Source organism: Salvia hispanica, chromosome 5, assembly GCF_023119035.1.
Source record: "Salvia hispanica cultivar TCC Black 2014 chromosome 5, UniMelb_Shisp_WGS_1.0, whole genome shotgun sequence".
Taxonomy (NCBI): domain Eukaryota; kingdom Viridiplantae; phylum Streptophyta; class Magnoliopsida; order Lamiales; family Lamiaceae; genus Salvia; species Salvia hispanica.
The window spans coordinates 3,205,652-3,233,322 of record NC_062969.1 but is presented as its reverse complement, the minus strand read 5'-3'; the positions used below and the strand labels follow the sequence as shown (position 1 = coordinate 3,233,322).

The 27,671-nt window shown below is 39.6% G+C and overlaps 6 protein-coding genes and 1 long non-coding RNA gene across 21 annotated transcripts; 4 read left to right on the top strand and 3 right to left on the bottom strand.

Moving 5' to 3' along the window:
• The first annotated feature begins 82 nt into the window (after window positions 1-82).
• LOC125188275 (purine permease 21-like) lies at window positions 83-1,183 on the top strand. The gene has a single exon (XM_048085049.1). It carries the CDS (start codon window positions 83-85, stop codon window positions 1,181-1,183), a length of 1,101 nt encoding a protein of 366 aa, XP_047941006.1.
• On the bottom strand, window positions 541-3,627 carry LOC125186858 (UDP-N-acetylglucosamine transferase subunit ALG14-like). 5 transcript variants are annotated; one of them, XM_048083333.1, is made up of 6 exons: window positions 3,420-3,627; window positions 3,165-3,304; window positions 2,302-2,448; window positions 2,161-2,220; window positions 1,854-2,057; window positions 541-1,161 (listed from the first exon to the last, which is right to left on the bottom strand). In XM_048083333.1, the coding sequence occupies exons 1-5, from the start codon at window positions 3,598-3,600 to the stop codon at window positions 1,881-1,883; spliced, it is 705 nt and encodes a 234-aa protein (XP_047939290.1). In that variant the 5' UTR covers window positions 3,601-3,627; the 3' UTR covers window positions 541-1,161; window positions 1,854-1,880. The 5 variants fall into 5 exon arrangements, with proteins under 5 accessions (XP_047939290.1, XP_047939289.1, XP_047939288.1 ...); XM_048083332.1 differs by lacking the exon at window positions 541-1,161 and adding an exon at window positions 1,269-1,596; XM_048083331.1 differs by lacking the exon at window positions 541-1,161 and adding an exon at window positions 1,269-1,577.
• A 398-nt stretch (window positions 3,628-4,025) lies between these two features.
• On the top strand, window positions 4,026-10,189 carry LOC125190538 (probable starch synthase 4, chloroplastic/amyloplastic). The gene is given in 15 exon segments (XM_048087864.1): window positions 4,026-4,245; window positions 4,495-4,867; window positions 5,270-5,351; window positions 5,551-6,638; window positions 7,023-7,145; window positions 7,218-7,293; window positions 7,386-7,570; window positions 7,649-7,843; window positions 8,086-8,157; window positions 8,317-8,526; window positions 8,792-8,917; window positions 9,133-9,282; window positions 9,357-9,418; window positions 9,497-9,572; window positions 9,680-10,189. Coding segments are annotated over 15 exon segments (3,129 nt in total). The 5' UTR covers window positions 4,026-4,105; the 3' UTR covers window positions 9,851-10,189.
• Window positions 10,190-10,841: 652 nt separating this feature from the next.
• Window positions 10,842-11,801, bottom strand: LOC125188746 (chlorophyll a-b binding protein of LHCII type 1). The gene has a single exon (XM_048085776.1). The coding sequence runs from the start codon at window positions 11,737-11,739 to the stop codon at window positions 10,945-10,947; it is 795 nt and encodes a 264-aa protein (XP_047941733.1). The 5' UTR covers window positions 11,740-11,801; the 3' UTR covers window positions 10,842-10,944.
• A 4,092-nt stretch (window positions 11,802-15,893) lies between these two features.
• On the top strand, window positions 15,894-16,832 carry LOC125189028 (chlorophyll a-b binding protein of LHCII type 1). The gene has a single exon (XM_048086193.1). The coding sequence runs from the start codon at window positions 15,953-15,955 to the stop codon at window positions 16,745-16,747; it is 795 nt and encodes a 264-aa protein (XP_047942150.1). The 5' UTR covers window positions 15,894-15,952; the 3' UTR covers window positions 16,748-16,832.
• A 2,212-nt stretch (window positions 16,833-19,044) lies between these two features.
• On the top strand, window positions 19,045-19,990 carry LOC125190393. Its single transcript, XR_007170907.1, has 3 exons — window positions 19,045-19,164; window positions 19,563-19,875; window positions 19,954-19,990. It is a non-coding gene; the product is annotated as an uncharacterized LOC125190393 (long non-coding RNA).
• Window positions 19,991-20,347: 357 nt separating this feature from the next.
• Window positions 20,348-25,603, bottom strand: LOC125190392 (tobamovirus multiplication protein 1-like). Of its 11 annotated transcripts, none has more exons than XM_048087690.1 (13): window positions 25,257-25,603; window positions 23,729-23,779; window positions 23,245-23,278; window positions 22,902-22,988; window positions 22,754-22,805; window positions 21,908-22,076; window positions 21,728-21,823; window positions 21,476-21,536; window positions 21,295-21,359; window positions 21,107-21,181; window positions 20,951-21,026; window positions 20,657-20,820; window positions 20,348-20,561 (listed from the first exon to the last, which is right to left on the bottom strand). In XM_048087690.1, the coding sequence occupies exons 1-13, from the start codon at window positions 25,362-25,364 to the stop codon at window positions 20,538-20,540; spliced, it is 1,062 nt and encodes a 353-aa protein (XP_047943647.1). In that variant the 5' UTR covers window positions 25,365-25,603; the 3' UTR covers window positions 20,348-20,537. The 11 variants fall into 11 exon arrangements, with proteins under 11 accessions (XP_047943647.1, XP_047943656.1, XP_047943650.1 ...); XM_048087699.1 differs by having other exon boundaries at window positions 22,898-22,944; window positions 25,257-25,601; XM_048087693.1 differs by lacking the exon at window positions 25,257-25,603 and adding an exon at window positions 24,943-25,229.
• Window positions 25,604-27,671: the final 2,068 nt, after the last annotated feature.

Genomic DNA, 27,671 nt, shown 5'->3' with positions numbered 1-27,671 from the left:
ATAGCAAACATCGTACACTTCCTATTGTCCCAATGCCAAAAATCCTATAAAAAAACAAAGCGTCTTGATTTCTACTTTCTCCATGGATATACCGATTCAAGCAACGGACTCCAACTCCACAGATAACAATGCCAATTCAAACAAGAACAATACGTCGCAATACAAGAAATGGTCGGAACCGGCGGTCTATTCACTCCTCGTCCTCACCGGCCAGTCAGCAGCGACGCTTCTTGGCAGATTATACTACGAAAAAGGCGGCAAATCCAAATACATGGCGGCGCTGGTGCAGACTGCCGGCTTCCCACTACTTGTCCCTTTCATCTTCATCATCAAATCAAGAAACAAACAAACCTCGGATCGTTCCTCCGATCACGTTCTAGCGCTCCCCGCTCTATACGCGTGTTTCGGCACTTTTCTTGCATTCATTTGCATGTTATATTCCGTCGGCCTCATGTATCTCCCTCTCTCAACCTTCTCCCTCATCTGCGCCACCCAGCTCGGATTCAACGCCCTCTTCTCTAACCTCATCAACGCTCAGAAACTCAGCCCCACAGCTATCAATTCCGTGTTCCTCCTCACACTCTCCTCGGTCCTCCTCGCCCTGCAGCCGGGCGCGGCCTTGGCGGCGCCCGGAGGTAAGTACGTGGCGGGGTTCGCGTGCACGCTGGGCGGCGCGGCAGCGTACGCACTGGTGCAGTCAGCCGAGCAGCTGGCGTACGGGAAGGTGTTGAGGCGGCAGACGGTGAAGGAGATCATGGACGTGATTTTCTACGAGTCGATGGTGGCGAGTTTGGTGCTCGTGTTGGGGCTTTTCGGGAGCGGGGAGTGGTGGCAGCTGAAGGGGGAGGTTGAGGGGTTTGAAATGGGGAAGGCGGGGTACGCGGCGGTGGTGGTGGGTTCGGCGGCGGCGTGGCAGGTGTTTGGGGTGGGGATGGTGGCTTTGATTATCAAGATCTCGGCTGTGTTCGGGAATGTGGTGAGCGCTGTGGGTGTGGGCGTCGTGCCGGTTGTTGCGGTCGTGGTTTTCAAGGATGAGATGAGTGGTGTCAAGGTTGTGGCTTTGTTGTTGGCTCTGTGGGGTTCGCTGTCTTATGTTTATCACCATTTTCTTGTTCATCATCATCCCACCCAAAATGGACATGTGGATCCGCCGCCGGAAACCTGTACCTCCGCCGATTCTTAGTCACGCTGATAGGTCGAGTGCTCAACTTATGTTCGAAAACACATAAATAATGTAGTGCTCAAAGATCGGGGATGCTCATATAAAAAAAATTTACAGGCAAACAAAGATTAATTGATCCAAAAATGTTGCATCATATGAAGTCAACAAGTTTTACATTTCAAGGTCACAAATATTCTACAAATATGTGATTACAGTGTAATTCGTATAGTTAAACCTGTATGCACCAAGTTAATGTCAGATATCTGTATTTTTCAAAGTCATTGTCATCACCATTTCAGATGTGAAAAATCCCATGTTATTGTGAATAAACGTCTTAGCCTACATTTCTGCTCAAGTGTATCCCACAACCTTTTTTTCCCAGAAGTGCACGGTTTGGTTGCTAATTGGATTAACCCTGCAAATAAACAATCCAACTACTTTTCTTAGCCTTTGGATGAAAAAAATCTATTAGATTGCTTCATCTACTATCAAAATGGAATGAAATATTAGCTCTTGCCATATGTTTCATTGCAACTCATGCACATATTTAAAGAATGGCAAACTAACCCTATAATCTATATATACTTGCTTACTCTGGTTCGACCTATGTCACAACAAAGTTAACATATTAACTCAAGTAAAAGGAGTTAAGCTAGAGAACATAGAGTATAATTTGGGAAACTGGAAGTACCTAAAAGGAGCAAGAACAAGAGTCGTGTTACATGAGACGACCAACATAATTAGCTCGAGGGTATTTGCTCTTCAGCTGTGGCCACTGCACAAATATTTGATCAGCCATCCGTAGTTTGTAAAGGAGTAACCCGCTCAAAGATAACCTTCTGACTCTAGCAATACTCTCAACATAGAAAATGGACGACCACCTGATCCCCAAAACCTGTTCATTGCAACTCTTAAACTTTAACAATGTTCTCAAATTTTCAGGAAATAAACCCCCAATTAACAGGGCATAAGTTTCCCAAAAAAAAAGTTATGCAAACCTTGAAAACAAAAGCAATGGCACATAGTGGTATACAAGTCCCAGGCCCATTGCACAAAATCTGCAAATTCAAAATATTGAGTAGAGCAAATAAAAGTACACAATGCTCATCATAGTTAAGTGTATTAAGAAATCACAATACCACTTGAGGTCTGATTTTGATCATTAGCCATAATGCATGGGCTAAAGCAGCTAAAGTTGTGCCAACTGAAGTTATGTAAGACTGGCCAACCTCGCGACTTCGGTAAATTTGCATAAAATCTGAAGTGCCTACTGTCTCAGCTTCTGCCTAGCACATCAAATATATGTCAGAGCATTTAATAGGAGAAATAAGGAGCAAAAGTAGTACTCCATCAAAACCCAACAACTTACTTTCTGCCCACATGTTCCTCAATGACCATCCAACCCAAAACAAGCTCAAATTTAATCAATCCATCTAAGCAAACGGCCATTTACTTTTGAGTAATTGAGCTTGTTTTGCATCTTATCTTTCAAATATTCAATCTCTGTTTTATTAATCTATCATACCGGTCAAAGTAAATGCCCCCTTTACATGTCCAATTGTTCATATACTATATCCCATGTATCTCACAACATCACAGTTCTATTCCAAAGTCAAGTACAAACCATGTCCACATTTCTACCCACATATTACATAGGAAAAAATAAGCATAATTTCAATCTCAAAATCTGACTGAGGTTTCATTTACATGTAAACTAAGGTGGTGTTCGGTTTCCAAGATAAAATAATACCAAGATACAATCTAGGATTGAGTTGTGAGATTATTTGTCATAGGGGGTGAGCTATGACTAATTATCCCATGATTATCCATCTAGGATTGAGTTGTGGGGTGGAATCTCATGAACCAAACACACTACAAATTTAATCTCGGATACAATCTTGCAAAACCGAACACCCCCTAAGCATACAAATAGCAGCATAATCATAATATAATAGGAAGAATATCATATACTATGAGGAGTAGCTAAAGAATATCATTTTACCTTGTTCTTCAAGGTGTCCTCCATCACACGAGCTTTCTGAAGGCTCATGTTATCAGTGGCAGCAGCGATATAGTATCTAGGTTTAAATCTCTCCATCTGCATAACAGCTAACAGGTTTAGCATCTCTGCAGTGTGACCACCTGGATTAGGATCAAAAGGGTCAAAATCAAAACCAGACTCTGAATAAAACACCACAATTACACCTATGCGTCCTGCCATATGGAAATCAAGACAAGAAATGGAAGAATTTGCTACCTGAACCTAGAACTATCAAGGTACTCAGAGGTCCTGGAGGTCTATTGTGTAATTGTTTGCTGCTTCGATGTATAACATACAAAATCCGGAACAAAAGCAAGGTAGAAGCGCCAATTATCAGCAAAATCGGAAAATTGAGGAATCCTACATAGGAAAAGAAACAGCTGCTTCCGTTCTCCATCGCGAGAATTTTGCTGTATCGCAATCATACAACGGAAATCAACAGCTTACCGAAATCAAACAAAATAGAGGTTTCTGAAGGAACATTGTAATCATCTATGATTTCAATAACAGTATCTAATTTCTTTACGATTCAAAAGAACGGAAGAATTTACCTAATAATTGTGTATCGTAAATGTCTCGAAAGAGATCGGATTCAGAGCGGCATGCGGCGGCGAGAGAGTCGGCGCCGGGGAGAGGGAGGGGACGCCCCAATATTACTCAAGCTCCATACTTCCTATTTTGCCCTAACTCGAGCTGAATTTAGGACTCAATTTAGGAATTTTTAACAGATAATATAATTATCGATAAATATAAGAGGAATAAAATAAGTATCGCCGCATTTGTACTTAAAAAGTGCGAGATGAGGAAGAAGACAAAAGCGAAGCTCCAAATTAAAGCTAAGCAGTCGTTGGTTCTAAACAACCGTTTATTTTCTCTCACAGCGGTGATCGCCTCACAAATTGATGGAGTCGGCGCCGTCGACGTGCTTTCTCCGACGCGAATTGGTTGGCGCCGGACTCAAGTCTCCTCGAGTCAGACTCTTCTCTTCCTCTTGGCAGCGCTGGTACCCAACGTCTTGTAAAATGAGCCAGCGTCACTTCAGGTTTCCTTTTTCGTTTTGGAATTTTTGCTTGATTACTAATCACACTGTTTTTACATGATTACTCTTTATCTGGCAAGAGTTATTTTTGTTAAAGGTGGCTACAATTAAATATTTTCAAATTGTGATAAACGGAGTTATGATTACAACTGCAATTGAGAAATTTGACCAGCTCAATTTGTTTGTTGCTTGCATACTCTAGCTATCATGAATCATGATGCCATTGATGTATATTGGATGCCTCTTCTGCAGTTTGCGAAATAAGAGACAACAAGCAAAGAAAATCAATCTCCCAACAAATACAGGTTTTAAGCCAATTGATGGTAGCAAAACTGATACAAGCCACACGCGAAAAGGCGACGCTTTACCAATAAATACAAGTTTTGAGACGAATATTGGCAGCAGCTTGCCCAAAGGTAGCAATTCAGGTTCGGATCAAGAAACAGATTCCAAGAATAATGTTCCTGTAATAGAATATGAATACTTGGAAGGAGAGGGTTACATCAGTTCTTCTCAACCACATGAAGTTAGGTCTTTGCACAGTGACACTGTTGGCTATTCAGAGGGATCAGTGCACTTAAATGATGAAAACACGAGCAGTTCTTTTCTGTCAAATGACATTCCAGTATGTACCCCCGGGTTCATTCTTCATTTGGCCTTTTTTTATGATATTTCAGTTTCGTACACATATTTATGGGAGAGCAAAAAGTTTCTGATCACATAGCTAAACGTAATATATTTTCAAAATGTTACTTTTGAAACATGAGATGTGCTTTCTTACATGTTGCTGTTTAGGTAGTATCACGGGGTTCATGGCTACAATTTCTCACTGAAATGAACTCAGGTGCACGTCAATTGCATGATTTTGTATATCTTATCAATTTCCAACGTATTAGGACATTTATAGGTAACTCTTGCCAATCATGTCGGTTTTGATAATTGTTAAGGGGTTTGAAATCAACAGTTTCTTTTCTCTAGTTTGTTATTTTGATAGAGTAAGCATTTGATGATCATATCTTTGAAACAGTCCACCACTAGAAATGGAGGACGGCAACGCTCAAGTATTCATCTTCAAGATTTAATTAGAATGATACGAAGTGCTGAAAGGAGTAAGTCATTGCTCAACTTGATCCATTTATATTAGTGTGGTCTCTTACTTGCACCATCTTTGATGGTAGAATCGCAGGAAGAGTTGTTATACACGGAATGTGGAAGTGATTCATGAGAGCTCAACATTTTATCTCTAAAAATGTAGTCTTGCTTTTCTGCTAGCTGAACTTTTTGTATCTGCTGCTTATTGCATTACAGATATAAATCTTCTTAATGAGGCTCGTATACGTGCTCTTGAGGATCTTGAGAAATTTCTCAGCGAAAAAAAGTCATTGCAGGGAGAAATTAACACTTTGGAGATGAAACTGGCTGAAACGGTTGCACGTCTGAAAGTGGCTACAGAAGAGAAGATACACGTAGAACTCCTTGAAGACCAGTTGGAGAAGTTGCGAATTGAATTATCAAGCAGAGAGGAACTTGAACAGGACTTGAATAATGTTGTTTCTTCTTCGCAATTGGACATTGTCAGTTCTTTTAGCCAGGAATTAGATTCATTAAGGTCAGAGAATATGGTCTTGCATGATGAGCTACAGGCTCTTAAGGCAGAGCTTAGTCATATTACGGGAACTGAGCAGCGTGTTCAAACATTGGAGGAAGAACGGTCATTGTTACAGTCCTCCTTCAAAGAGTTGGAGTATAAACTTTCTGCTTCTCAACAAGATGTTTCAAAAATCTCTAGCTTGAAATCTGAACGCAAGAGTTTATATGAGAAAGTAGAGGATATACAGACACTCTTAGATAAGGCAACAGAGCAGGCAGAACAAGCGATTGAAGCACTGAAGCTAAACCAAGAACTCCTTAAGAAGGTTGATTATCTTGAAGAATCTATCAGTAAGACCAGCGACTATAAACTGTCATCAGAGAAAATGCAGCAACATACTGAACTAATGCAGCAAAATATAGAACTATTGGATAACCGCCTACAAAATTCTGATGAAGCGACACATTACTATATTAAATCGTGTCAAGATTCTATGAAGGAGTTCCAGGACACACTGAATGCATTGAAAGAAGAAAGCAAGAAAAGGCAAGAATATGGATCTGTGCATGACAGGCCTTCTGAGTTTTGGTCTAATTTATTGCTTTTGGTGGATGGATGGTTTCTTGAAAAGAAGATTTCAGTGGATCAAGTGAAGTTGTTAAGAGAAATGATATGGAAGAGGGAGAGGAGCGTATCTGATTCTTATATGTCAATGCAAGGAAAGAGTGAGAGGGAAATTATTTTGACTTTTCTCAGATTAACGTCACCAACGACAGGGTGAGCATAAAAGGCAACGATTCAAAATGTTTTTTCATGAATCATCCTTTCCGCGTAGGTAAATCTTTGCCTGCTAGGCAAGAGGCTAGCAAATTGCAAATTCTGTCTCGGTAGGACATGTATTTCTATTACTATGAAATTCATAAATGAAGTAGTTAATGGTGGGGTTACCATTATCCTTTTTGTAGTGACGAATCTTGTATGTGTTCTTAAGACTTAAGAAAAGGAATTTGTCCACTTTTCGGGGTCTCAAAGGGGCGTGGAAACACATAAGAACTCTTGAATGGAAAGGGGATGTAACTCCAGTTCCTTCGGAATCGCTAGTCGCGTGTTTAAGTACCATTTGTTCTTGTTTTATGTTTGCTTTGTATGCACATTTTGTTTCTTTCTTATCTGCTAAAATGTATGTAAGGTGGGTGGATTGGGAGATGTAGTGACTGGTCTTAGTAAAGCGCTTCAGAGGAAGGGGCACCTTGTGGAAATTGTTCTACCAAAATATGATTGCATGCAGTATGAGACCATACAGGATTTAAAGGTAAATGGCGTTTGATGGATGTGCTCTTTTATTTTAATAATACTCTCTAACCTGGATCTTCATTTGATGCAGGTTTTGGATATGCCTGTGGAGTCATATTTTGATCGTCAACTGTTCAAAAACAAAATCTGGGTTGGCACTGTTGAAGGTCTAGAATTATTTCGGTTCCAAAGTGAAAATATCCTTGCTTTTTTGTTGTGTCCTAATACTTTAGTTGGCTGTAATTTTGACCATATCTAGGGCTTCCTGTTTATTTCATCGAACCTCTTCATCCAAGTAAATTCTTCTGGAGGAATCAATTTTATGGAGAGAGTGACGATTTTAGGAGGTTTTCATACTTTAGCAGGGCAGCACTTGAGTTAATTCATCAAGCTGGGAAGAAACCGGACATAATCCATAGTCATGATTGGCAAACAGCTTTCGTTGTATGAATACTAAATTTTAACCTTTCTTCTGTGCCTCCCTGGCATTCTTTTTTACATTTTCCTTGTTAAATGTGGCAGGCACCCCTTTATTGGGATCTATACGTGCCAAAAGGATTGGATTCAGCTAGAATATGTTTTACATGTCACAATTTTGAGTATCAAGGATCAGCTCCAGCTTCTGAGCTAGCATCTTGTGGTCTTAATGTTCGCCAACTCAACAGACCTGATAGGATGCAAGATCACTCTGCAAATGACAGAGTCAACCCCGTTAAGGTAACAAGATCTCCCCTGTGTACCATGATTACCACCCAAGAGTAAAAAGCTTTTTAGGCCTGCACTGTTAAGAGAGACATCGTTCTGTGGCAGAGAACCTCTTTATATACTTATAGTAATTGGTTTGTAGTAGGTTAGTGATTAAACGTTGACTCTTCATTTTCATCATGACATATTTAGACCAGTTTCAGCTTCATGGTTTCTATTGTTCTTTCATTTGGCATGTCCTTGTTGCTTAACAGGGTGCTGTGGTGTTCTCTAATATTGTGACAACAGTTTCACCAACCTATGCCCAAGAGGTGCGGGGTTCAGAGGTATGAATAATTATGCTTTCGCACCAGCTGTACTTGTATTCCCAATCTCTTTCTTTTGCATTCTGCAGCTCATTTCTTATGTATCATTGTCTAAGCAACTATGGATGATTAGTTGAGCTAACAGATTTTTTTATCCTATCTTCTTCTCATGATGTTCAGGGTGGGCGAGGCCTGCAGGACACAATAAATACATATTCAAAGAAGTTTGTTGGAATTTTAAATGGAATTGATACTGATGCATGGAATCCAGCAACTGACCCCTTTTTGAAGGTTCAGTATCATTCCAATGACATTGATGGCAAAGCAGAAAACAAAGAAGCTTTAAGGAGATATCTAAAATTGTCATCAGCCAACAGCAGGCAGCCATTGGTAAGTAAAGTTTGAAATTGATGACAATCTGTTCTGAGCCTTTGCCGGGGCCCGATAACTGCTCAAAACTCACAGTTCGCAACTCATACCATTAATTACCATGGGAACTGTTCTGAGCTTCTCCTTGTTTAAGTTTCATTACTAGTGCTAATGTAATCAAATGTTGTTTATGTATTGGCCTAATTAGATTTTTGGTTGATCCTACCTAATGTCTTACTCACCTGCTGGGATACTGCTTTCTTGTGATATAAAATGTCATGTGCAGGTTGCTTGCATAACTAGATTGGTACCTCAAAAGGGTGTACATCTTATAAAGCATGCAATATACCGGACATTGGAGTTAGGTGGTCAGTTCGTTCTTCTTGGTTCAAGTCCAGTGCCTGAGATTCAGGTAAGTTCGGGTTTCTCAATTTCAAAATTATTTTGAGAAGTTGGTGTCTCTCATTACATTGTGATATTTAAAGCTTTCCATTTATTACTGTATTGTGCTTATATTCTGTTCATTGAGTTTATTGGAGGTGAAAATGACGATGTTAGCTGTGTGGCTTCAGAGGTGGAATGTTCTTGACTTAACCCATACTGATAATGGCCGTTCTCATTTGACAGAGGGAGTTTGAAGAAATCTGTGATCATTTTAAGACTCATGAACATGCTCGATTGATACTGAAATATGACGAGGCTCTTTCACACTTGATCTATGCTGCCTCAGACATGTTGATCATCCCATCCATCTTCGAGCCTTGTGGCCTTACTCAGGTATCCTGTACACGTGGCATCATAATCTTCAGGCTACGCACAATTGTATCTTAATTGAAATCTCACATGTACAGATGATTGCTATGAGATACGGGTCAGTTCCCATCGTAAGGAAGACTGGAGGACTCAATGACAGGTTAAAATCATATGCATATGACTTTTTGAATCACAGTGGACTCGGTTCATATAGTCACGGTTGTAAATCAAATTGCAGTGTTTTCGATTTTGACGACGATGCCATACCTGCACATCACAGAAATGGATATACATTCTTGAAAGCTAACGAGAAGGTAACTCAGAATTGTAAATGAGATGATTTATGAATAGGAGTATATATTTCTCTAAAGAGTGCATTTTCATAACCAACATCTGTTGTTTTTTTGTTTAATGTATACAGGGTTTCAGCAATGCATTGAAACGGGCATTTAACCATTATATGAACGATGCTGATAGTTGGAAACAGCTTGTACAAAAGGTGATGAGCTTGGATTTCAGTTGGGACTCTTCAGCACCGTTGTATGAAGAACTTTATCACATGTCTATCGCCAGAGCGAGGAGCAGAGACTGATACAAGGCCGCCATTGAGGTCGTCTACGCTTGTATATTGGTAGAGTGGATGAGCTCGTGAAAGTTAAGCCACAAATGTCGATGTTCGTGTTACTTGTGTAGCTGTGTGATTGTGGAGCTGATCCAGAGGGCGGCGTTCGTGCTCACCTCCGCCACATGAAGGCTACTCAGCTCCAATTCTTTCATTTATACTCTTGATTAGCACCAATATATTTTTACTTGTACATATATATACACATAATACACTTCTAAGCCCTTACAGTTGAAGTAGTACTATATTCTACTAATATAGAACTAGGTATTGAATAGGGTTTATCGGAAATAAAACGATTTTTCTTAACGATTTTTCTTACATATTAAGACTATTTAGAATTAGTTCGGATTATTTGTTATTCCCTTATGTCCCAGATATTTTGTCCCATTTTCCCATTTTGGTTCGTCCAATATAATTTGTCTCATTTCACTTTTTAATATTTTTTGGTAGTGGACTCTATGTTCCACTAACTCATTTCTACACATATTTTATTATAAAACTAATATATAAAAGTATGACCCACATTCCACTAAATTTTTCAACTCACTTTTCATTACATTTCTTAAAACTCATGTCTGGTGAGACAAATTATTTGGAACAAAGGGAGTAATTTTTAGTGTTTTTATATTCATTCTTTTGATTAAATGCATCCTAATAAATATTAGTAGTAATTAATATCGATTAAAAAATGAAACTTTAAAAAATAAATAATACTACACCTTAATATTTGTGATTTTTTTTACTTACAAATAGTAACTTTCATTGTGCCATTTTCTGTCAAATTTCACAAAATATGTTTGATGAATTACATAAAATTGATTATAATGAATGTCGTTTGAAGATAAGAATATTTAATCTAGTAACAATACCCAATAAATCTTAGTAGTAACATTTTTCTCATGTAACAAAATTAATTTGGAGGAATTCAATTTCAAGAATTTCAATTGACAAAAAAACATTGAACCTCAAGATATGGCATTTATATTCCAACAATCCACATGAAACTTTACAAGTGACCAAACTAAAGCAACAAACTCAATCTCGAACCCTCAATCCTCTCCTCACTTTCCGGGAACAAAGTTGGTGGCAAAGGCCCAAGCGTTGTTGTTAACCGGGTCAGCAAGGTGGTCGGCAAGGTTCTCCAAGGGTCCCTTTCCGGTGACGATGGCCTGAACAAAGAATCCGAACATGGAAAACATGGCGAGCCTCCCGTTCTTGAGCTCCTTGACCTTGAGCTCGGCGAAGGCCTCAGGGTCATCCGCCAAGCCCAGGGGGTCAAAGCTCCCACCAGGGTAGATGGGGTCAGTGACCTCCCCGAGGGGCCCACCGGCAATGCGGTACCCCTCGACGGCGCCCATGAGGACCACCTGGGAAGCCCAGATGGCCAGGATGCTCTGCGCGTGGACCAGGCTCGGGTTTCCCAGGTAGTCGAGGCCGCCCTCGCTGAAGATCTGGGCGCCGGCCTTGAACCACACGGCTTCCCCGAACTTGACCCCGTTGCGGGAGAGGAGCTCGGGGAAGACGCAGCCGAGGGCGCCGAGCATGGCCCACCGGGAGTGGATGACCTCGAGCTCCCTGTTCTTGGCGAAGGTCTCGGGGTCGGCGGAGAGGCCGGCGGTGTCCCAGCCGTAGTCGCCGGGGAACTCGCCGGTGAGGTAGCTGGGGGCCTCGCCGGAGAAGGGGCCGAGGTACTTGACGCGGTCGGGGCCGTACCAGGGGCTGCCGGAGGAGACGGACTTGGTGGCGGGCTTGCGCATGGAGACGCGGCCGCCGTTGCTGGCGGAGAGCTGGGGGGTGGTCTTGACCGCCTGACCGGCGAAGGATGGGGAGGAGAGAGCCATTGTGGAGGCGGCCATTGCTGAGTGAGAAATGTGTTGTTTGATGTTATTGAGGGTGATTGTTTGAGGATGGGAAGTGAGGTGGCGGTTGGGATTAAACTTATAGGTGGGATGAGGTGGGAGTTCTTATCTTGTTGATATCTCTATCTGTGTTTTCATTGGGTTTTAAGATTCTGTTGGTTTTGGACCATGAGTTTTTGTGGCCACGGGCCGCGGCTCCCCTAATTTCTAATTTTTTATTATTTTTTTTTAATTTTTGAAAATATTTCTTTGTATACCTAAAATTCAACTCTTATTTTTACTCTACTCTCACACACAATTTACCCTATTCCCTTCAATTTTAATTTTTGTGAAATGCAAGGCGGAGATGATCCCGGCTATGGAGATTCGGGACAGGGGAGCTTTCCACCTCCCTAACACTGGAGATCAAGTCCCACCCGTCCTCTATCCCAGACGTGGAGTCCGCCATCGCCGGCGCCGTGGCGACAAACACCCCAAAACCGGGGTCAGTCCCCGGCTTATCAGCAGAGATATGCGGGTCGTACCCAACCGGGGATGGGCGAATACCGACCCAACATGGACGCGATAAACTTCTCGTCCTAATTCCAATCCAACCCATTCCAGAGCAGTCAATCTCCGCTCGATGAATCTGATAGATTCACATGGGAACAATTGTCGGGGTCGTCTGAGACCCCGACGCCCGGTCGTGTAGAGACGGGGAGAGGAGGCGGTGGAAGAAGCGGCGGGCGAAGTGACGGTGGCACCGGCGGGCGAAGGGGCGGCGGCGGGCGAGGCGGTGGATCCGCGCGAGGTGGCGGCGGGCAGCAAGGCGGCCGCGGTGGTCGCGGAGAAGGCGACGGCGGCGGCAGGCAGCAAGGTGGCCGCGGTGGTCGCAGAGAAGGCGATGGCGGTGGTGGTCGACAAGGGTTTCTGTACACAGACAATGAGTCTGTTGCTATTGCTAGGTCATGGGACACGGTGACGATAGATGCCATAGTTGGCACGGATCAGACCGACTTATGCTTCTGGCGGAAAGTCCTGGTGGTGTACAATGAATTCAAACCGCCGGGGAGCGTCGACCGTATACCCGACCAGATCCGGAAGAAGTTCGGCAGGATCACTACAACTCTCCGGAAGTTCATTGGTATATACGAGAACCAAATGCGCAATGCTAGAGTGGCCGCAGCGAAGCCGACGTATAATCGTTGTCGATGCAGTTGTTCAATGTGCAAGAGGGCAAGAAGTTTACCTACTGGGCAGAATTCCTCGTTCTGCGGAACTCCCCAAAATTCAGAGCCATCTGCGAGAACGAGTCTAATTCTGGGCCGAGGCGTACAAGACGGGGCAGGGCCGACAATTACAGCAGTAGTAGCGGCGGTTCAAGGACCTTCGACCTCAACGACGAGGTTATGGAGGAGCCCCCCTCGTCACTATCCCGGCGTCCACGGCCCCTGGGTCAAAAGCCCGCAATCCGAGCCGCTAGATCCGCCTCCGCCGCTGCATCCCAACACTCTACTGCGGGCCCATCTGCATCCGCCCCCGGACCGGCCCGAGCGGCGTTGAACAACACCCTGGAGGTGCAGATGGTGAAGCAACTCCAGGACACTCTGGCCTTGTATGAGAAGTCGACCGACCCGTCTACCAAGAGGATGTACTACGACCTTATAGTGAGGCTGAGGACGTTGTTGGGGTGGGAGGACACGGCGGTGGCGGCGACGGGACCTCAGAGCGGTGGTGGTGGTGGTGACGGTGATGGCGTTGGCGGTGACGATGCAACAGGCGAAGAAGAAGCGGCGGATTCTGATGATGACACCGAGTAGTCGGCGATGGCGGTGTTTTTTTTAGTTTTTGTTTGAGTGTTTTAAACAATTTTCGTTGTATAATTTTACCCCGTTCTATAATACAACGAAGGTTTAGTTTTCGATTTAGTTTTTATTAAATTATGCATTTTATTTAATTATTATAGTCTAACAATTTTTATTGTAGTAAAATTAAAATATAAACAAAATGGAAAAAATAAATGATTGTATGGCTTGGGCATGTCCACTATAGTGGAAAACATGGGCGTTTTGGGTCCGGCCACGATTTTGTGGCCTTGCCACACTTTGTGGCTTGGCCCGGCCAACTATAGTGGACACTCTATTTACCTTTTTTTATTTATTTTTTGCCACATGGCAGCTTATTATTCGTCCACGTGTATAAATGATTGGCTAGCAATGGTGGTATAGTGGTATTTTAAGAGGTAGTGGTACCCAAACACTCTCATATATGTATATATTCATAAGTAATTAAACTAACTTTATTATTTCAAGTGCCAAATTTTTTGAATTTTTAAAATAGCAAATTTCACACATAAAAGTTTATAATATATATATAAAAATGACTAAAATACTCTGAATTTTTTTTAAAATTCAGAAGGCCACGAATTCATTAGCCCCAGTGGGCAGTGTGGCTGTGACACGAGTTATGACACATTTTGTCGAAATGCCGATACTCTTTATGGAGTACTAAGTAGTACTCCCTTCATTCCACTGTAATAGAAGCATTTCATTTTGCGCACTCATTTTAAAAAATAATTATAAATAGTTTAAAGCGATAGTAAAAGTAAAAAGTTAGTTATTTATGTTTATCTTTTTAATTTACCTCTTTCCTTAGAGTCCATTACTTTTTAAGAAGGTATAATAATCTTTTTGAGAAGTTAAATGAGAAATATACATACTCAATATACCTTTCTCCTTGGAGATGCTCTTACAATGAAACACAAGCACCTTTTCGCGTGATCGCTAATACGAATATGTTTGGGGTTTAGCGAACACATTGGTGCCGGCAAGACTCTGTTCTTTTAGTATGTGCTCACTTATAGTAGATTATAAGTTTTTTTATGATTAATTGCTTGTTTATTCTAAACGCTTGAAACATTTGTGGATGGTCGAAAGAAATTCAACAAGCTGGATATGTGATCTCTATATTGTACATGAAACATGCAATGAATATGAATACTTGACGGGATATGCACGACTGAAATTGAATTAGTGCTCAAATGCTTGACCAAAATATGTTTGAGGATTCGATTTAGTTAAGTGGAACTAATTCTGGAATGCTCGATGCTCAGCTCATGTATTTCAAGCATTAATCACGAAAAATTGAAATAAAATAACAAATTCTCTGGCCCAAAGCTGCTAGCTAGGGCTCGTATATCAATCCAGCCAAGCCCGGCCCGGCCCGAATGCTGATCAGGCCCCAGCATGCTAAGTCAAGGCAAACTTGTTTAGCGAGCTCTAACGGTAACCATGAAAGTAGTTGATACTATTATATTTTTATCTTTTCGGAATATTTTCCTTTTCTAACCTCACACGTACTTGTTGTAATATTTTTGTTTTTCTTTTAACTAAGAATACGTTTATTTTTTACTGTCATCCATGACCATATCATTTTTGTTGTCTGGTCTATTTTTTGATACATCAATGTGGATATAATGATTAACGATGAATACAATAGCAATAGTTCCCCTCTCTTGTTGCAAAATTCAACTACTTAAATTTACTAGTTACAAGAATCATTATACTCCCTTCGTCCCCATTAATTGTCAACTTTAATTTCAGTACGAGTTTTAAGAAATATAAAGGAAAATGGATTAGAAAATGTGGAATATGGTCCCAATGTATTAATTTTATAATAAAATTTGACTGGAATGAGTTAGTCCAATATATAACCTACTTATCATTTATAGTTAAATGTTAAAGTGAACAATTACTGAATGACAGATAAAAATGGCAAAAATGAACTATTAACGGGGGAGACGAAGTATTTGTTTAATTAGACTACGTGATAAGAAAAGCTATACGCATTCAAGTCATATTTGTCCAAGGCTTCATGCATGAAGTTGCCCCTATGGCTAATAAGTAATAAATCAGTTTGTTGTACTGCAATATCCATCCGCACACTTGGCAGCACCTTATAGGCTCAAAACCTAAGCAATATCCCACCATTGCATGAGAGTTGAGACTCTTCCATCCTCATATCTACCAAATATCAATACAAAAAAAAAATCAATGCTATTATCTACCCTTAAATATCACCAACCAATAAGAACACATAAAATGATACTCAAAGATAAGGACCCCCACAACTCCAAATACCTTATAAAAACACACACATTTCCCCCTTCCACTTCATCACTCACCACCTCTTCAAGTTAAAAAAAAAACACACACACATTTCTCACTCAGCAATGGCCGCCTCCACAATGGCTCTCTCCTCCCCATCCTTCGCCGGTCAGGCGGTCAAGACCACCCCCCAGCTCTCCGCCAGCAACGGCGGCCGCGTCTCCATGCGCAAACCGGCCACCAAGTCCGTCTCCTCCGGCAGCCCCTGGTACGGCCCCGACCGCGTCAAGTACCTCGGCCCCTTCTCCGGCGAGGCCCCCAGCTACCTCACCGGCGAGTTCCCCGGCGACTACGGCTGGGACACCGCCGGCCTCTCCGCCGACCCCGAGACCTTCGCCAAGAACAGGGAGCTCGAGGTCATCCACTCCCGGTGGGCCATGCTCGGCGCCCTCGGCTGCGTCTTCCCCGAGCTCCTCTCCCGCAACGGGGTCAAGTTCGGGGAAGCCGTGTGGTTCAAGGCCGGCGCCCAGATCTTCAGCGAGGGCGGCCTCGACTACCTGGGAAACCCGAGCCTGGTCCACGCGCAGAGCATCCTGGCCATCTGGGCTTCCCAGGTGGTCCTCATGGGCGCCGTCGAGGGGTACCGCATTGCCGGTGGGCCCCTCGGGGAGGTCACTGACCCCATCTACCCTGGTGGGAGCTTTGACCCCCTGGGCTTGGCGGATGACCCTGAGGCCTTCGCCGAGCTCAAGGTCAAGGAGCTCAAGAACGGGAGGCTCGCCATGTTTTCCATGTTCGGATTCTTTGTTCAGGCCATCGTCACCGGAAAGGGACCCTTGGAGAACCTTGCCGACCACCTTGCTGACCCGGTTAACAACAACGCTTGGGCCTTTGCCACCAACTTTGTTCCCGGAAAGTGAGGGGAGAATATTAGTTATGAGTTTATGATGTAAATTAAGTGTGTTGAGCTAGTTAATTAATGAACATTTCATGTGTTTGTGTGAATTGTGATGTGTTTTGATTTTGACAATGGTGTTTGGTTAACTAGTTTTCGTTGAAGAATCATTTGGAGTAATATAATGATGGAGCAAATTGAAAGAAATTGTGAAAACTTTTGAAATTGGTATAATTGCTAGTGGGAAATTAAATATTTTAATTAAAAATTAAAATTAGAATGAATGCATAAATAGGCGCCTTAGACCACTCGGCCAAACTGTCTTAATTGAAATAAGTCAATCTTTTACATATTAATCCACAAATATATATATATGGTTGGATAAGCAGAATTGTTTTGAATAAGCATATTAGTATGATGTAACTTTTCATTTATGCACATTTGTGTAAATGTTGGATAATATCATAATACCAACATTTTTAATTAGTCTTCTTTCCCTCAGCCTCGTGTCATTACAAAGACTTACAGATATATAGATATTCTTTTCAAATTAATTAAGTGGAGAAACACATTCCAGATTTCACTTCATATATATTTGCTGCTGTTTGTTCACACAATTTTTGCTGCTGTTTGTTACTCCACAGTTCACACAATTTTTCTCATCTCAATTAACCAACTAGCTAGATCATGTGTGTTTCATTTTGAAACAAAGTCTTATCCCAAATTTACTAATCTTGGAAGATTCAACCAATTCTTCCAAATTGATTGATTAGTTACGATCTCAATATTGAATTACCAGGAGTAATACTTTAATTATCTTTCAATCGTACATAATTCCATATTAGTTCTACCACAGTTGTCACTTAGTTTACACAGCTCAAATTGTGAAGAGAGTTGGGAATGGAGAGAGTGGCATTCTTGGCGAAGGCAGCCGTGCATAAAGCCATATTGTATTCCCCTATCAGATACTTCAAAGTAGGGCACAATCCTTGCTGTGAATGTGCGTTGCCAATTCGCATTTCCTCATCCATGTTTGGTTCACTTGCAGCTCATTGGTCCCAGCATGCGCCCCACCTTCGATGACTTCAACATCGTTTTGGCTGAAAAGATATCAATCCTCCGCGGCAAAGTCGGCCGGGGTGACATCGTCATAATGGTTAGCCTCGAGCAATCGAAGTTGCTAATCAAGAGGATCAAGGCTGTCGGGGGCGACGTCGTTTCTTATACTCCCCCCACTAATCGCGGTCGCGGATATACTGATCTCAAGAAGACTCTTGTTGTAAACCCTCTCATTCACTTTCTATTAACTAATATAAATTCTTTGTTATATAAAAAAGATCGATTGAATTTTATATTTTCAAGTCAATATAATTATTTATCGCACCCCAATATGAAATTTCTGGATCCGCCAGTTTGATCTTATTGAAGAATGATTATCCATTCGTGTCTGTGTAACTATTCTTTGTAAATATGTAGTTAAGCTTAGCAATATCAGAGGTGAGGAAGATTCTAAAAAGTGATTTTTTTGATGATTTAGGTACCAAATGGGCATGTTTGGGTTGAAGGGGATAATTTGCCCCTCAGTAGGATTTAGGTACCTAAATATTGCAGATTGATTCGCAACAAGATTGAATGTGGTGAGCTATTCAACCATTTTTTCTGGATCCGAATTGAGTGTGGGATTCCATTTATGTTTAAATTTCGCTGCAGATTGTGAAGAGAGAGGGGTTTGGAAATGGAGAGAGTGGCATCCATGGCGAAGGCAGCCGCGCATAAAGCCATATTGTATTCCCCTATCAGATACTTCAAAGTAGGGCACAATCCTTGCTGTGAATGTGCGTTGCCAATTCGCATTTCCTTATCCATGTTTCATTCCCTTGCAGCTCATGGGTGCCAGTATGCGCCCCACCTTCGATGACTTCAACATCGTTTTGGTTGAAAAGATATCAATCCTCCGCGGCAAAGTCGACCGGGGTGACATCGTCATAATGGCTAGCCCCGAGCAATCGAGGAAGTTCCTAACCAAGAGGATCAAGGCTCTCGGGGGCGACGTCGTTTCTTATGCTCCCCCCAATAATCGCGGTCGCGGATATACTGATCTCAAGAAGACTCTTGTTGTAAACCCTCTCATTCACTTTCTATTCAATTTTAAAATCATTTCTTTCTTTTATCTAAATTATCCCCAATTTTTAATGTGTGGATCAAATTAGGGTTTCATGGGAGGTGCGGGAGATTCTAAAAATGATTTTTTTTTTTATGATTTAGTGTACCTATTCTTTAGTTATGCTTAGTGTGCAGAAGATTCTAAAAAATGATTTTTTGATGATTTAGGTACCAAATGGGCATGTTTGGGTCGAAGGGGATAATTTGCTCAACAGTAGAGATTCCAGGAATTTCGGTGCAGTTCCTTACCGGTATCTAGGCTATAGAGTATTTGCTGTGGTGAGCTATTCAACCATAGTAGTATGATACTGTTTTTTCATAAATGGTGATTGGTTATATGAAACTGTTTGCATTTTAGTTGGAGACTTGGATCAAAATAATATATGATGCTGTTCTATCATAAATGTGAAATTGGTTATATGAAACTGTGCAGTTTAATTGGATCAAAATCATATATGATGCTGTTCTATCATAAATATGTAATTGGTTATAAGTATGAAACTGCAGTTTAGCCGGATCAAAATCATATATGATGCTGTTCTATCATATATGTGTAAATGGTTATGTGAAACTGTTTGCATTTTAAGTTGGATCAAGATCATATATGATGCCGTTTTTATCAATAATATGGGCTCAATCAGGGAAGTTCGGACATTGCTTACCTTCTTTCTCTACAGGTGTGGCCACCTAGCGAATGCAGATTGATAAGCAACAAGATTGAATAACTCTGTCTTGAAAGGTGTACTTACATAGCACTTAAATCTTTCTTCAGTCAACCTTGTTTGGGCATTCTTTGATTTGTTATTGTTCACATCCATCGATGGCATACATTTCTAAACACCTGTATGAGATTATGAATAAGTAAGAAAATTCTGTTCTTGTTTTATTGCTATGATACATGTGAACTCTGATATTCATTCCGGTGGAACTTGCAGTTTCTGCTCTCTACATGAATCTTACCTTGCTTCACTTGAGAGCTATCGAATAAAGGTGTGAAACCGGATACGTGTTGTTCTGTGAATTATCTTTGCGCCTTTCAAAAACTTACTCGCTGATCCACATGTTCAGAATCAAACAAGCTGTTGGAGGAGAGAAGAGATGTGGATGAGCCAACCCCCTTTGGGATATAGTTTGCCATACAGCAACAGAATGTGCTATTTGGAGCCTTGGAAATTACCAGTTGGCAGAACTGATTCAATGGTCTTTGTTTTTCTAAAAAGTGTTTGTTCCCTTTTGTAAATTTGGGCTGGAAAATAAAGAAACTATGGAAATCTCATTCATGATTGAATTTAGTTTGAGCTATGCATAATTATTAATTCTATGGAAATCTCATTTGTGGTTGCATTTCGTTTAAGCTAGTAGTACATAATTATGAACTATCTAGATATCAGAAATGGTACTCTGTCATCGCATCTGTAGTTTTCGGTGTAACTCTAATTTGAAACATAAATATATAGGAAACTAATTAAACAGGCTTATTGCAATAACCAGAAAAAAGAATTTTGAGCATAAGTTAGAAAATAGTAGTGCTATGTACAATACAGACAAATCTATCAAACTAAAAGGCTCAGCAAAGGCAGCCTTGCGGCTCTACTCCTCAGGGGGCCTTCTAAATCTTTTCTTTCCTTGGTTGAATTACACCATGTCAAACTTCATATGGGGCTTGCCCTCGATACCTGTAACGAGCAGTTAAATACAAGCGGCTCAATATTAACCTGTTAAGTACTAAATATATCTACAAGCGTGTCCAGGCGGGCATAAGCGTTAGAACCTGATTCTGAGTTGCTCTAGTCCAGCTCTGTCGTTGAGCTGCTGTCGTTGAGTCCTCATGTATGAATGTTATCGTTGTTGATTCTTCGCGCCTAGTATTATTGATGAGGGGAGGTGGCAGTTCTCTCATCAGGAATAAAACAACTGCTGAAGGCACTGATGAACCTGGAAGACAGCTTTACTTTCATGGCAGTGCAATGGATGATGGCAAACAGACTATGATGCAGATTATAATACTACTACATAGGTAACACATTTTGGAGGTTAGGGTATACTGTTTAGCATAAGCAAATACCTATAAAATAATACAAAACGAGAAGAACTGAAGTACGGAAAGCATCCATGTGTCCTTCATCCGAGTCATAAAACAGCTGCAGATGGAGAATGCTAGTCATGGAATATCCAGGGAAATGAAGCTGATTAATCGATTAATATGCCGCCAATGACTTACAGGTATTTGAGTACCAATTGCAACTGAAGCACTTGATGTAAAACAAATAACGGAGACAACAGCCAAACCAGCAACCTGTGATGCAATGAAGGCCGTGAGACGTAACTTTTATGCAAAAGTAAATGAATAGGCCAAGACATGCAACATGCAGACGTGATTACAATTGAACATCAGAATCACGCAACTACCTTCTGCATTTCAGATGAAGCCCGCTCAGATCTTACTTTTTTCATTTTCAAGAATAATACACCTCCTGGATAGTGAATATGTCAGAGGAATAAAAAGAACAGTAGACACGAATTAGTATAAGAGAGGCAAAATGCATTTGTTTCCACATCAGGAAACAAACGAAGAAGTCTACGTGCTCACCATAGCATGCCAAGGCTCCTCCAAGAAAAAGGACAACCACGGCAATAAGATCTACATATACCTGCAAGAAGTTGGAAAAATTTCTTGGACAGTCTTCATAAGAGAGATTAATGCAGAAGTGTTATATTCACAAATCAGGTTACAAAGCAATTTGATATTACAGTCGTTGTTGCTCTCTTAAAGTTGGAAACTCATCAAGATCCACACGAAACAAGTCTACAAGAGAGTAAAGGAAAAACCATGATTACATGCCTGAGCAACAATTGCAGACTCGATAGGACTGCTATCCACCCCAATCCATATCAGTACTGAAGATGCTATCATTATTGCAAAAAGTAAAACTGTTACCTGGCGATAATTTTGTTGGGTAAGTTATATGTGGATTATAGAGATTTTAAAACGATTATCTATAGTTGAAAGTTGCTTTTTTACCACAATCACAATCTTTTGACGGCTTCCGATATGAGCTAACCTGAAGGAGCAACACCTTCGGTTTCCATTAGTCTGTGGACTAGTTTTGCTCATCTTCTCAAGCAGAGCTTCTTGGGGGTTATATCCATCATCTTCTTCTTCATCAATGGGGTGATGACACAGGTCCACCCTGCAAAACATCAACCGAAATGAGGCCAATGTTATCTGAGTGACACAATAAGTAATTGGTAAACTATATAGAGTACTCTATAAAAGGTTCCATATGACTGAAAGAGACTGCAAAATGGTGAGGACCTCCGACTTAGAGTTTGTACAGTTGTAATGTATAAAATCATCACTTTATAGCTGCTAAAGGTAAAGCATAGAAATTTGTAGCAAGATATGGTTAAAATCGCCAGGTAAGCTCAGAAAATAAGATTGCAGCAATTTGCTTTGATCTAGAGCACTCTCAACTCTCAAGCTCACCATACAGTTCAGACAATAGTTTTTTTATAATCTCTATTACAAGCACCCAGCTGATTATTCTCTTCAGAACTTTGTGTATAGTGTTCTCATAAAAAGAACAGATCTATATGATAACTACTTTCAGTCAAAGAAAACATCACATATTGTAAGACGAAGTTGATGCAGAAACCAGAGGGGTATCAAAATCATGAATGTTAACCAGACACATTGCTTTAATTTTGAACTCTATTACACACCATTATATCCAGAGGTGGGGAAATCTAGATTACCAATACTTTACACACTATAAAACATATTGCTTAAAAGCAATACCATAACATATTGCCGATCACATATATGTAGATATAGGTTATAAATTTTTCAAGATATGAGAGAACTTACCAAAATGACAAAAGCAGGAGAAATGCTGCAATGAACAGAATTCTGGGGAAGGCTGCCATTAATGTTATCTTTGTGGTAAGTATTTCTTCATACTATCATTGCGACTATTGAAAACTATAATCACACCACAGGCTGGGGATTTACCTACCCATGATAACAAAACCACAGGAATACGACCAGCAAATCCAACCCTTACAAGCAGCAACCAGATTTAATACAAAATAAAGGAAATAACCTGAAATTGAATATTTCAATTTTGTTACTATTACTTAATTACACCACAATGAATAGCTTGTCAAACATTGATTGTGCAAAGCCTTTTCAGTATAACAACACATGCTCCTAAATGGACTACCAAAAGTTACAACAAAAGAATATGCTGCCAAGAATACAAGATCACAAGCATGCTGCATGTTATGTACGGCTCATTTGAAATTAGTCAACTAAAAGGCCTTATCGGAACCAGTGATCAGAACGTTAGTAATCCTCACCAAGATTGGACGACCCAATCAATAGATGAATGACCTGAAATTATTATCAAATTGAGCATTGATCAGATTCAATTAAATAGATAGCAGTCAATATGGTCAATTGGTCGCATACATTTCCCAACTGATTTCTATCATCTCAAAAGCAAAAAAGAATTAATATGCAAATCATGCAATTATTGCTCCAGTTTTATGTGTCGAGTCACTCAAATTTGAATGGGCTCCAAGTATAGTGTGAAGCATCCAACTAAAGAACTATAGCTATGATGGATGACATGAGAGAAAATAAAATGTAGATTAAAGCACTTGATTTTAACATGAAGAACTGGATTACTCGCCAAGATTTACTCAGTGTTATGCACTAAAATACAAAAAATCTCACAAAATTTAGTGTAAACTGAATCGCATTTATTCAGATAAAGATTTCCGTTGTATGAAAATAACTTGCTCCAAATAAAGCACACCACAGAAATACAAAAGAATTTACCTTTTGGCGAGTCCATCCAAGCTGTGTATTTCTTGAATGAATTCTAATCAACTGCCAGAATGATGGAAATCCCATATGAAATACGTAAGAACTAAAGCCAATACTTCGAAAGAATCATAATAAAAAGATGCAATGTGTAATAAGTATCATAGTTACAGAGTATTGATGAGCAAAGCAAATTATAGTTAGCTTGCATAAAAGAATGTCATTCTTGGAGTTTTAAGCTAATGCTTTGAGGTTAGTATATAACATTTAAGTCCGATATAGGACAACCAAGATAAGGAGTACAGAGAATGAAGAAGGCAGGAAAGACGACATATGTCTGGAAGAAAAAATAACAGAATGACTTGGAAGTTTAGAGGATAAGCTGATTAGGAAGCATATTGTTTCCTTTTATTTGGAATGTAGGAAGCACAGTGTTAAAATTATGGCAATTTCACCTTGTAAAAGGTCTAGGTCACACTGGATTCTTGCAATGGTTGCACAATATAGCTATAAATATATTTCTATTAAAATATTGTAACTGTTCAAAGTATTCCATCAAACCACTCTATTTGCTCATCTTTCAATAAGGTTCATCGCATTCGGAATGCGACTGTGAATTGTGTGAACCAACACAACAGTCATCCTCAAAAAGTGTAACAAAAGGTAGGACCAAAACAGATGACACTGATGACAAGTTTAGTAGTGAAGCTGGCACTCAACCACCAACACCACATTGCAAGGCTGGGTAACATAGCGTGATTGCATCTGTTGTGTTGGTAGCTGGTACTAATGCTTTACGAGCAACTAAGCACTCACGAGGAAATCCTGAAGGTCCCTCGACAATGACAGCTATATAAATATTCCTCGGGATATTTTGGCAGATATTACGCCATAAACGCACTACTAAATGATAGGCTGCAGCAGCACTCGCTGTGTAAATGTTCTCTTGACAGCTATGCAAATGTTCTTCAAGCAAGTTTTAGCAGGTATATCATGCCATAAACACACCGCTGAACTACAGATTTTAGACATACAATCTTCACCAATAACACAGTATAGAAAACAATGGTCTGACATATCCAGCCATGATCGATCAAGCCCCTAGTATTTCAATGTTTCACCCCTTGATAGAAATTCCAAACATGATATGAACATCAAAATCACGAATTAGATGAAAATTCCTGGTTAATTCAAATGAAAAAGTTGCCAATTCAATTCAGAACCCCAACCTCATTCCTACAAAATGACATATCATCTCAGTAATGAGTTGACAAACATATGGAAATGCTGAAAGATTGTTCCTACTGTGGAAGCCTAGGGCATCGGTTTTCTCTATGCTTCAAGCATTCAAAGTTCAATTCTTTTTCCAGTTGCCATTCATCACATCCACCTCAATCCCCTCAGAAACACACAGATGCTGGATAAATTCAAACAAGCACGGAGAAGAAGAAGAGAGAGAAGCTCTCCCAAACACCCAATAAAATCCAATTTGGAATCAAAGAATAAGACAATACTGAATTGAAAGAAGCAACAAGAGTTAAACCTTATATAGAGCTAGAAACGCAATGACCGAATCAACAAAAGCCAATCCGACATTCACTCCCTCCACCGCATCCGAGTAGCACCGCCTCACCGCCCCCAATTCCAACATTGTTTACTTAAAACTACTTTTTCCGAATCCCAATTACACAAAGACAAAACAAAACTATCTGTGTGTGTATCGTGGAAAAGGTAAGTGATTGATTTAGAGTAATGAAATGAAGAATTAATTGTTAATCCTGGTTGATAACTAAAAAGGAAATGAAGAATGCCGGTGGCGAAGTATATCAAAAAGATATCTTTTTTTTTGTTTATAAGGTATCCTTGGAATATCACTTCTCTTTCTCTACAAATATACTGCAGTCAGGTTGTGGGGATTCCCTTCCCTTTCTCCTTTTATATCAGATTATCTGAGAGAGAGATTGACTCTCACAAAACAGTATTCAGGCTAGTGATTGAAATTGACTTGATTGAAATTAATTTAAAAATCAACAAAATGTGTTTTTTTAGTATATTTATAATTTATAATTGCACGTGCAAATTAAATATTAATACTAGTATTTCTTTATATAGGAGGTTTTAATCCAAAATGGGAACATTTTTAGAAATTGATGCCTGTGCAATCCGTGGCTTCATAGAATTGGAATGTCACTTGCTGTAGTTTGTAAAGTTTGATTTTTCACTTATGAAACAATTAAGAATACGAAATATTTAAAGTCTATGTAAATTTGAAATTGAAAAATAAATCAATCATTTCAATTGAAAAAGAAAATTACATAAAAAATTAATCCATTCGTCCGTAAAAAATTGTCCACTTTGTTTTTTCTTCTATTTTTGATGAATGAACCTCACTTCCACTAACTCTTTACAATCACATTCTATTATAAAACTAATATATAAATGTGAGACTCTCATTCCATTAACTTTTTCAACTCATTTTTTCTAAATTTTTTAAAATCCGTGCTGAGTCAAATTTGGATAATATTTCATTGATACTTCAAGAAAAAAGTTTTTTTTTTAAAAAAAAAAAAGGGAGTTGGCCGCGGCTTAATGCTAGTATGGTTGTAGACCAATTTTTGAGGTCACAAGGAAAATTTGAAGATCAAACCACACAATTTTTCCCCTTGTGGTAAGGCAAACCTGCAATCCAATAATTTAATTATATATGTAAATTATTTTCGTGGCACAATTACTAGTAATAAATTATAGGAGTATATTTTAAATAAGTTATACCGTACAAATCTATAAATACATGTTCTTTAGTTGTGAAATTATCTTCTCAGTGTGGTTTTGTATTTTTTTTTGTTTGCGTTTCTCGACGGCATATTGTATTAGGGAATGGAGTGGAGGGGTCGTAGACGAGGGACGGTTGACGATGTGGTGGCCTTTATATGTAGCATCATTTTTATGTCGGCGGACGCGTGCCCAATTTGCATTTTTTAGTTTAATCTTTTTCGATATTTTTATGATTATTAGTTTGGTTAATTGTATATTATATTTATTCTATGTTTGAGATTAAATGTGTAATATGTAAATAGTCGTAACCTACAAATGTTAATCTTATCTGCTAGAAGAATATTGATATTGACAACATTTACATGCATTGTTTTCTCTGCAGGTGTTTAGTCGAAAATAATACCAAGAGCAACACATTGGCAGAACCCGTAATGCTTCGCATATTTTCTAAGAAACAGCATTGTTCCTGGTTTTCCAAGCAACAATTTACATGCTTATTTTTTTCCAATTAATTATGTTTTCGTTCCGTTTCATTTTATTAATTACTATATTTTTTGTTTCTTAACATTTTTTAATTATATTTTTTGTTTTTTCCATTCATTTTTATATATCAATTTTGATAAAACTGTTGGTGCACGCAGCGGAAGAGCATGTAAATAAATCACATAATAATCAGATCTATTTAGCAGATTATTTAGACAAAATCTATTCGCGTAATTATCACATGTATCATGCTCATAACTGAATTAATCATGCTTTAAGAATATTGAAAAACCTAAAACATGCTTTTCTGGTGAATAATACTAATTAATTGTCCAAAGAATTGAAGATGGCTAGCGACTTCTCCACGTGTAGCTTTAAGTACTAGACCACAAATCTTCTCTCTGGTTCAGCGATCGGTAGAAGTTAAGAAACCTCTTAATTAATCCATAATAAGATGAGGCATCTTTTCGTACAAAATCCAAAAAGTTATAAGAATTTCGTACTAATTAAGTTCAATACTCGTACTATGTACACTATTAATGCGCTTATCTAAAACAGATTTATTAGACGATTTATCTAGACTAATAATACACTAAATAAATGTACGAGAAGGCGACGCACGTGGTTGTCAAAATAGTTTTAACTATATATTTTTACTTACCTTTTTTGTTTTTTATATTAATTTTTTACAATTCTTTGT

What these genes read in the sequence shown, in the direction of transcription:
- LOC125189028 (XM_048086193.1), top strand. Translation starts at nt 15,953, where the DNA reads ATGGCCGCCTCCACAATGGCTCTCTCCTCCCCATCCTTCGCCGGTCAG.
- LOC125186858 (XM_048083333.1), bottom strand. Translation starts at nt 3,600, where the DNA reads ATGGAGAACGGAAGCAGCTGTTTCTTTTCCTATGTAGGATTCCTCAAT. An exon ending in AGGACACCTTGAAGAACAAG is followed by an intron (nt 2,449 to 3,164) that starts GTAAAATGATAT and finishes TTGATGTGCTAG; the next exon opens with GCAGAAGCTGAGACAGTAGG. An exon ending in CCATTGCTTTTGTTTTCAAG is followed by an intron (nt 2,058 to 2,160) that starts GTTTGCATAACT and finishes TGCAATGAACAG; the next exon opens with GTTTTGGGGATCAGGTGGTC.
- LOC125188275 (XM_048085049.1), top strand. Translation starts at nt 83, where the DNA reads ATGGATATACCGATTCAAGCAACGGACTCCAACTCCACAGATAACAAT.
- LOC125190392 (XM_048087690.1), bottom strand. Translation starts at nt 25,364, where the DNA reads ATGTTGGAATTGGGGGCGGTGAGGCGGTGCTACTCGGATGCGGTGGAG. An exon ending in CTGTGGTTTTGTTATCATGG is followed by an intron (nt 22,806 to 22,901) that starts GTAGGTAAATCC and finishes CATTAATGGCAG; the next exon opens with CCTTCCCCAGAATTCTGTTC. An exon ending in GTCAAAAGATTGTGATTGTG is followed by an intron (nt 21,824 to 21,907) that starts GTAAAAAAGCAA and finishes AATTATCGCCAG; the next exon opens with GTAACAGTTTTACTTTTTGC.
- LOC125188746 (XM_048085776.1), bottom strand. Translation starts at nt 11,739, where the DNA reads ATGGCCGCCTCCACAATGGCTCTCTCCTCCCCATCCTTCGCCGGTCAG.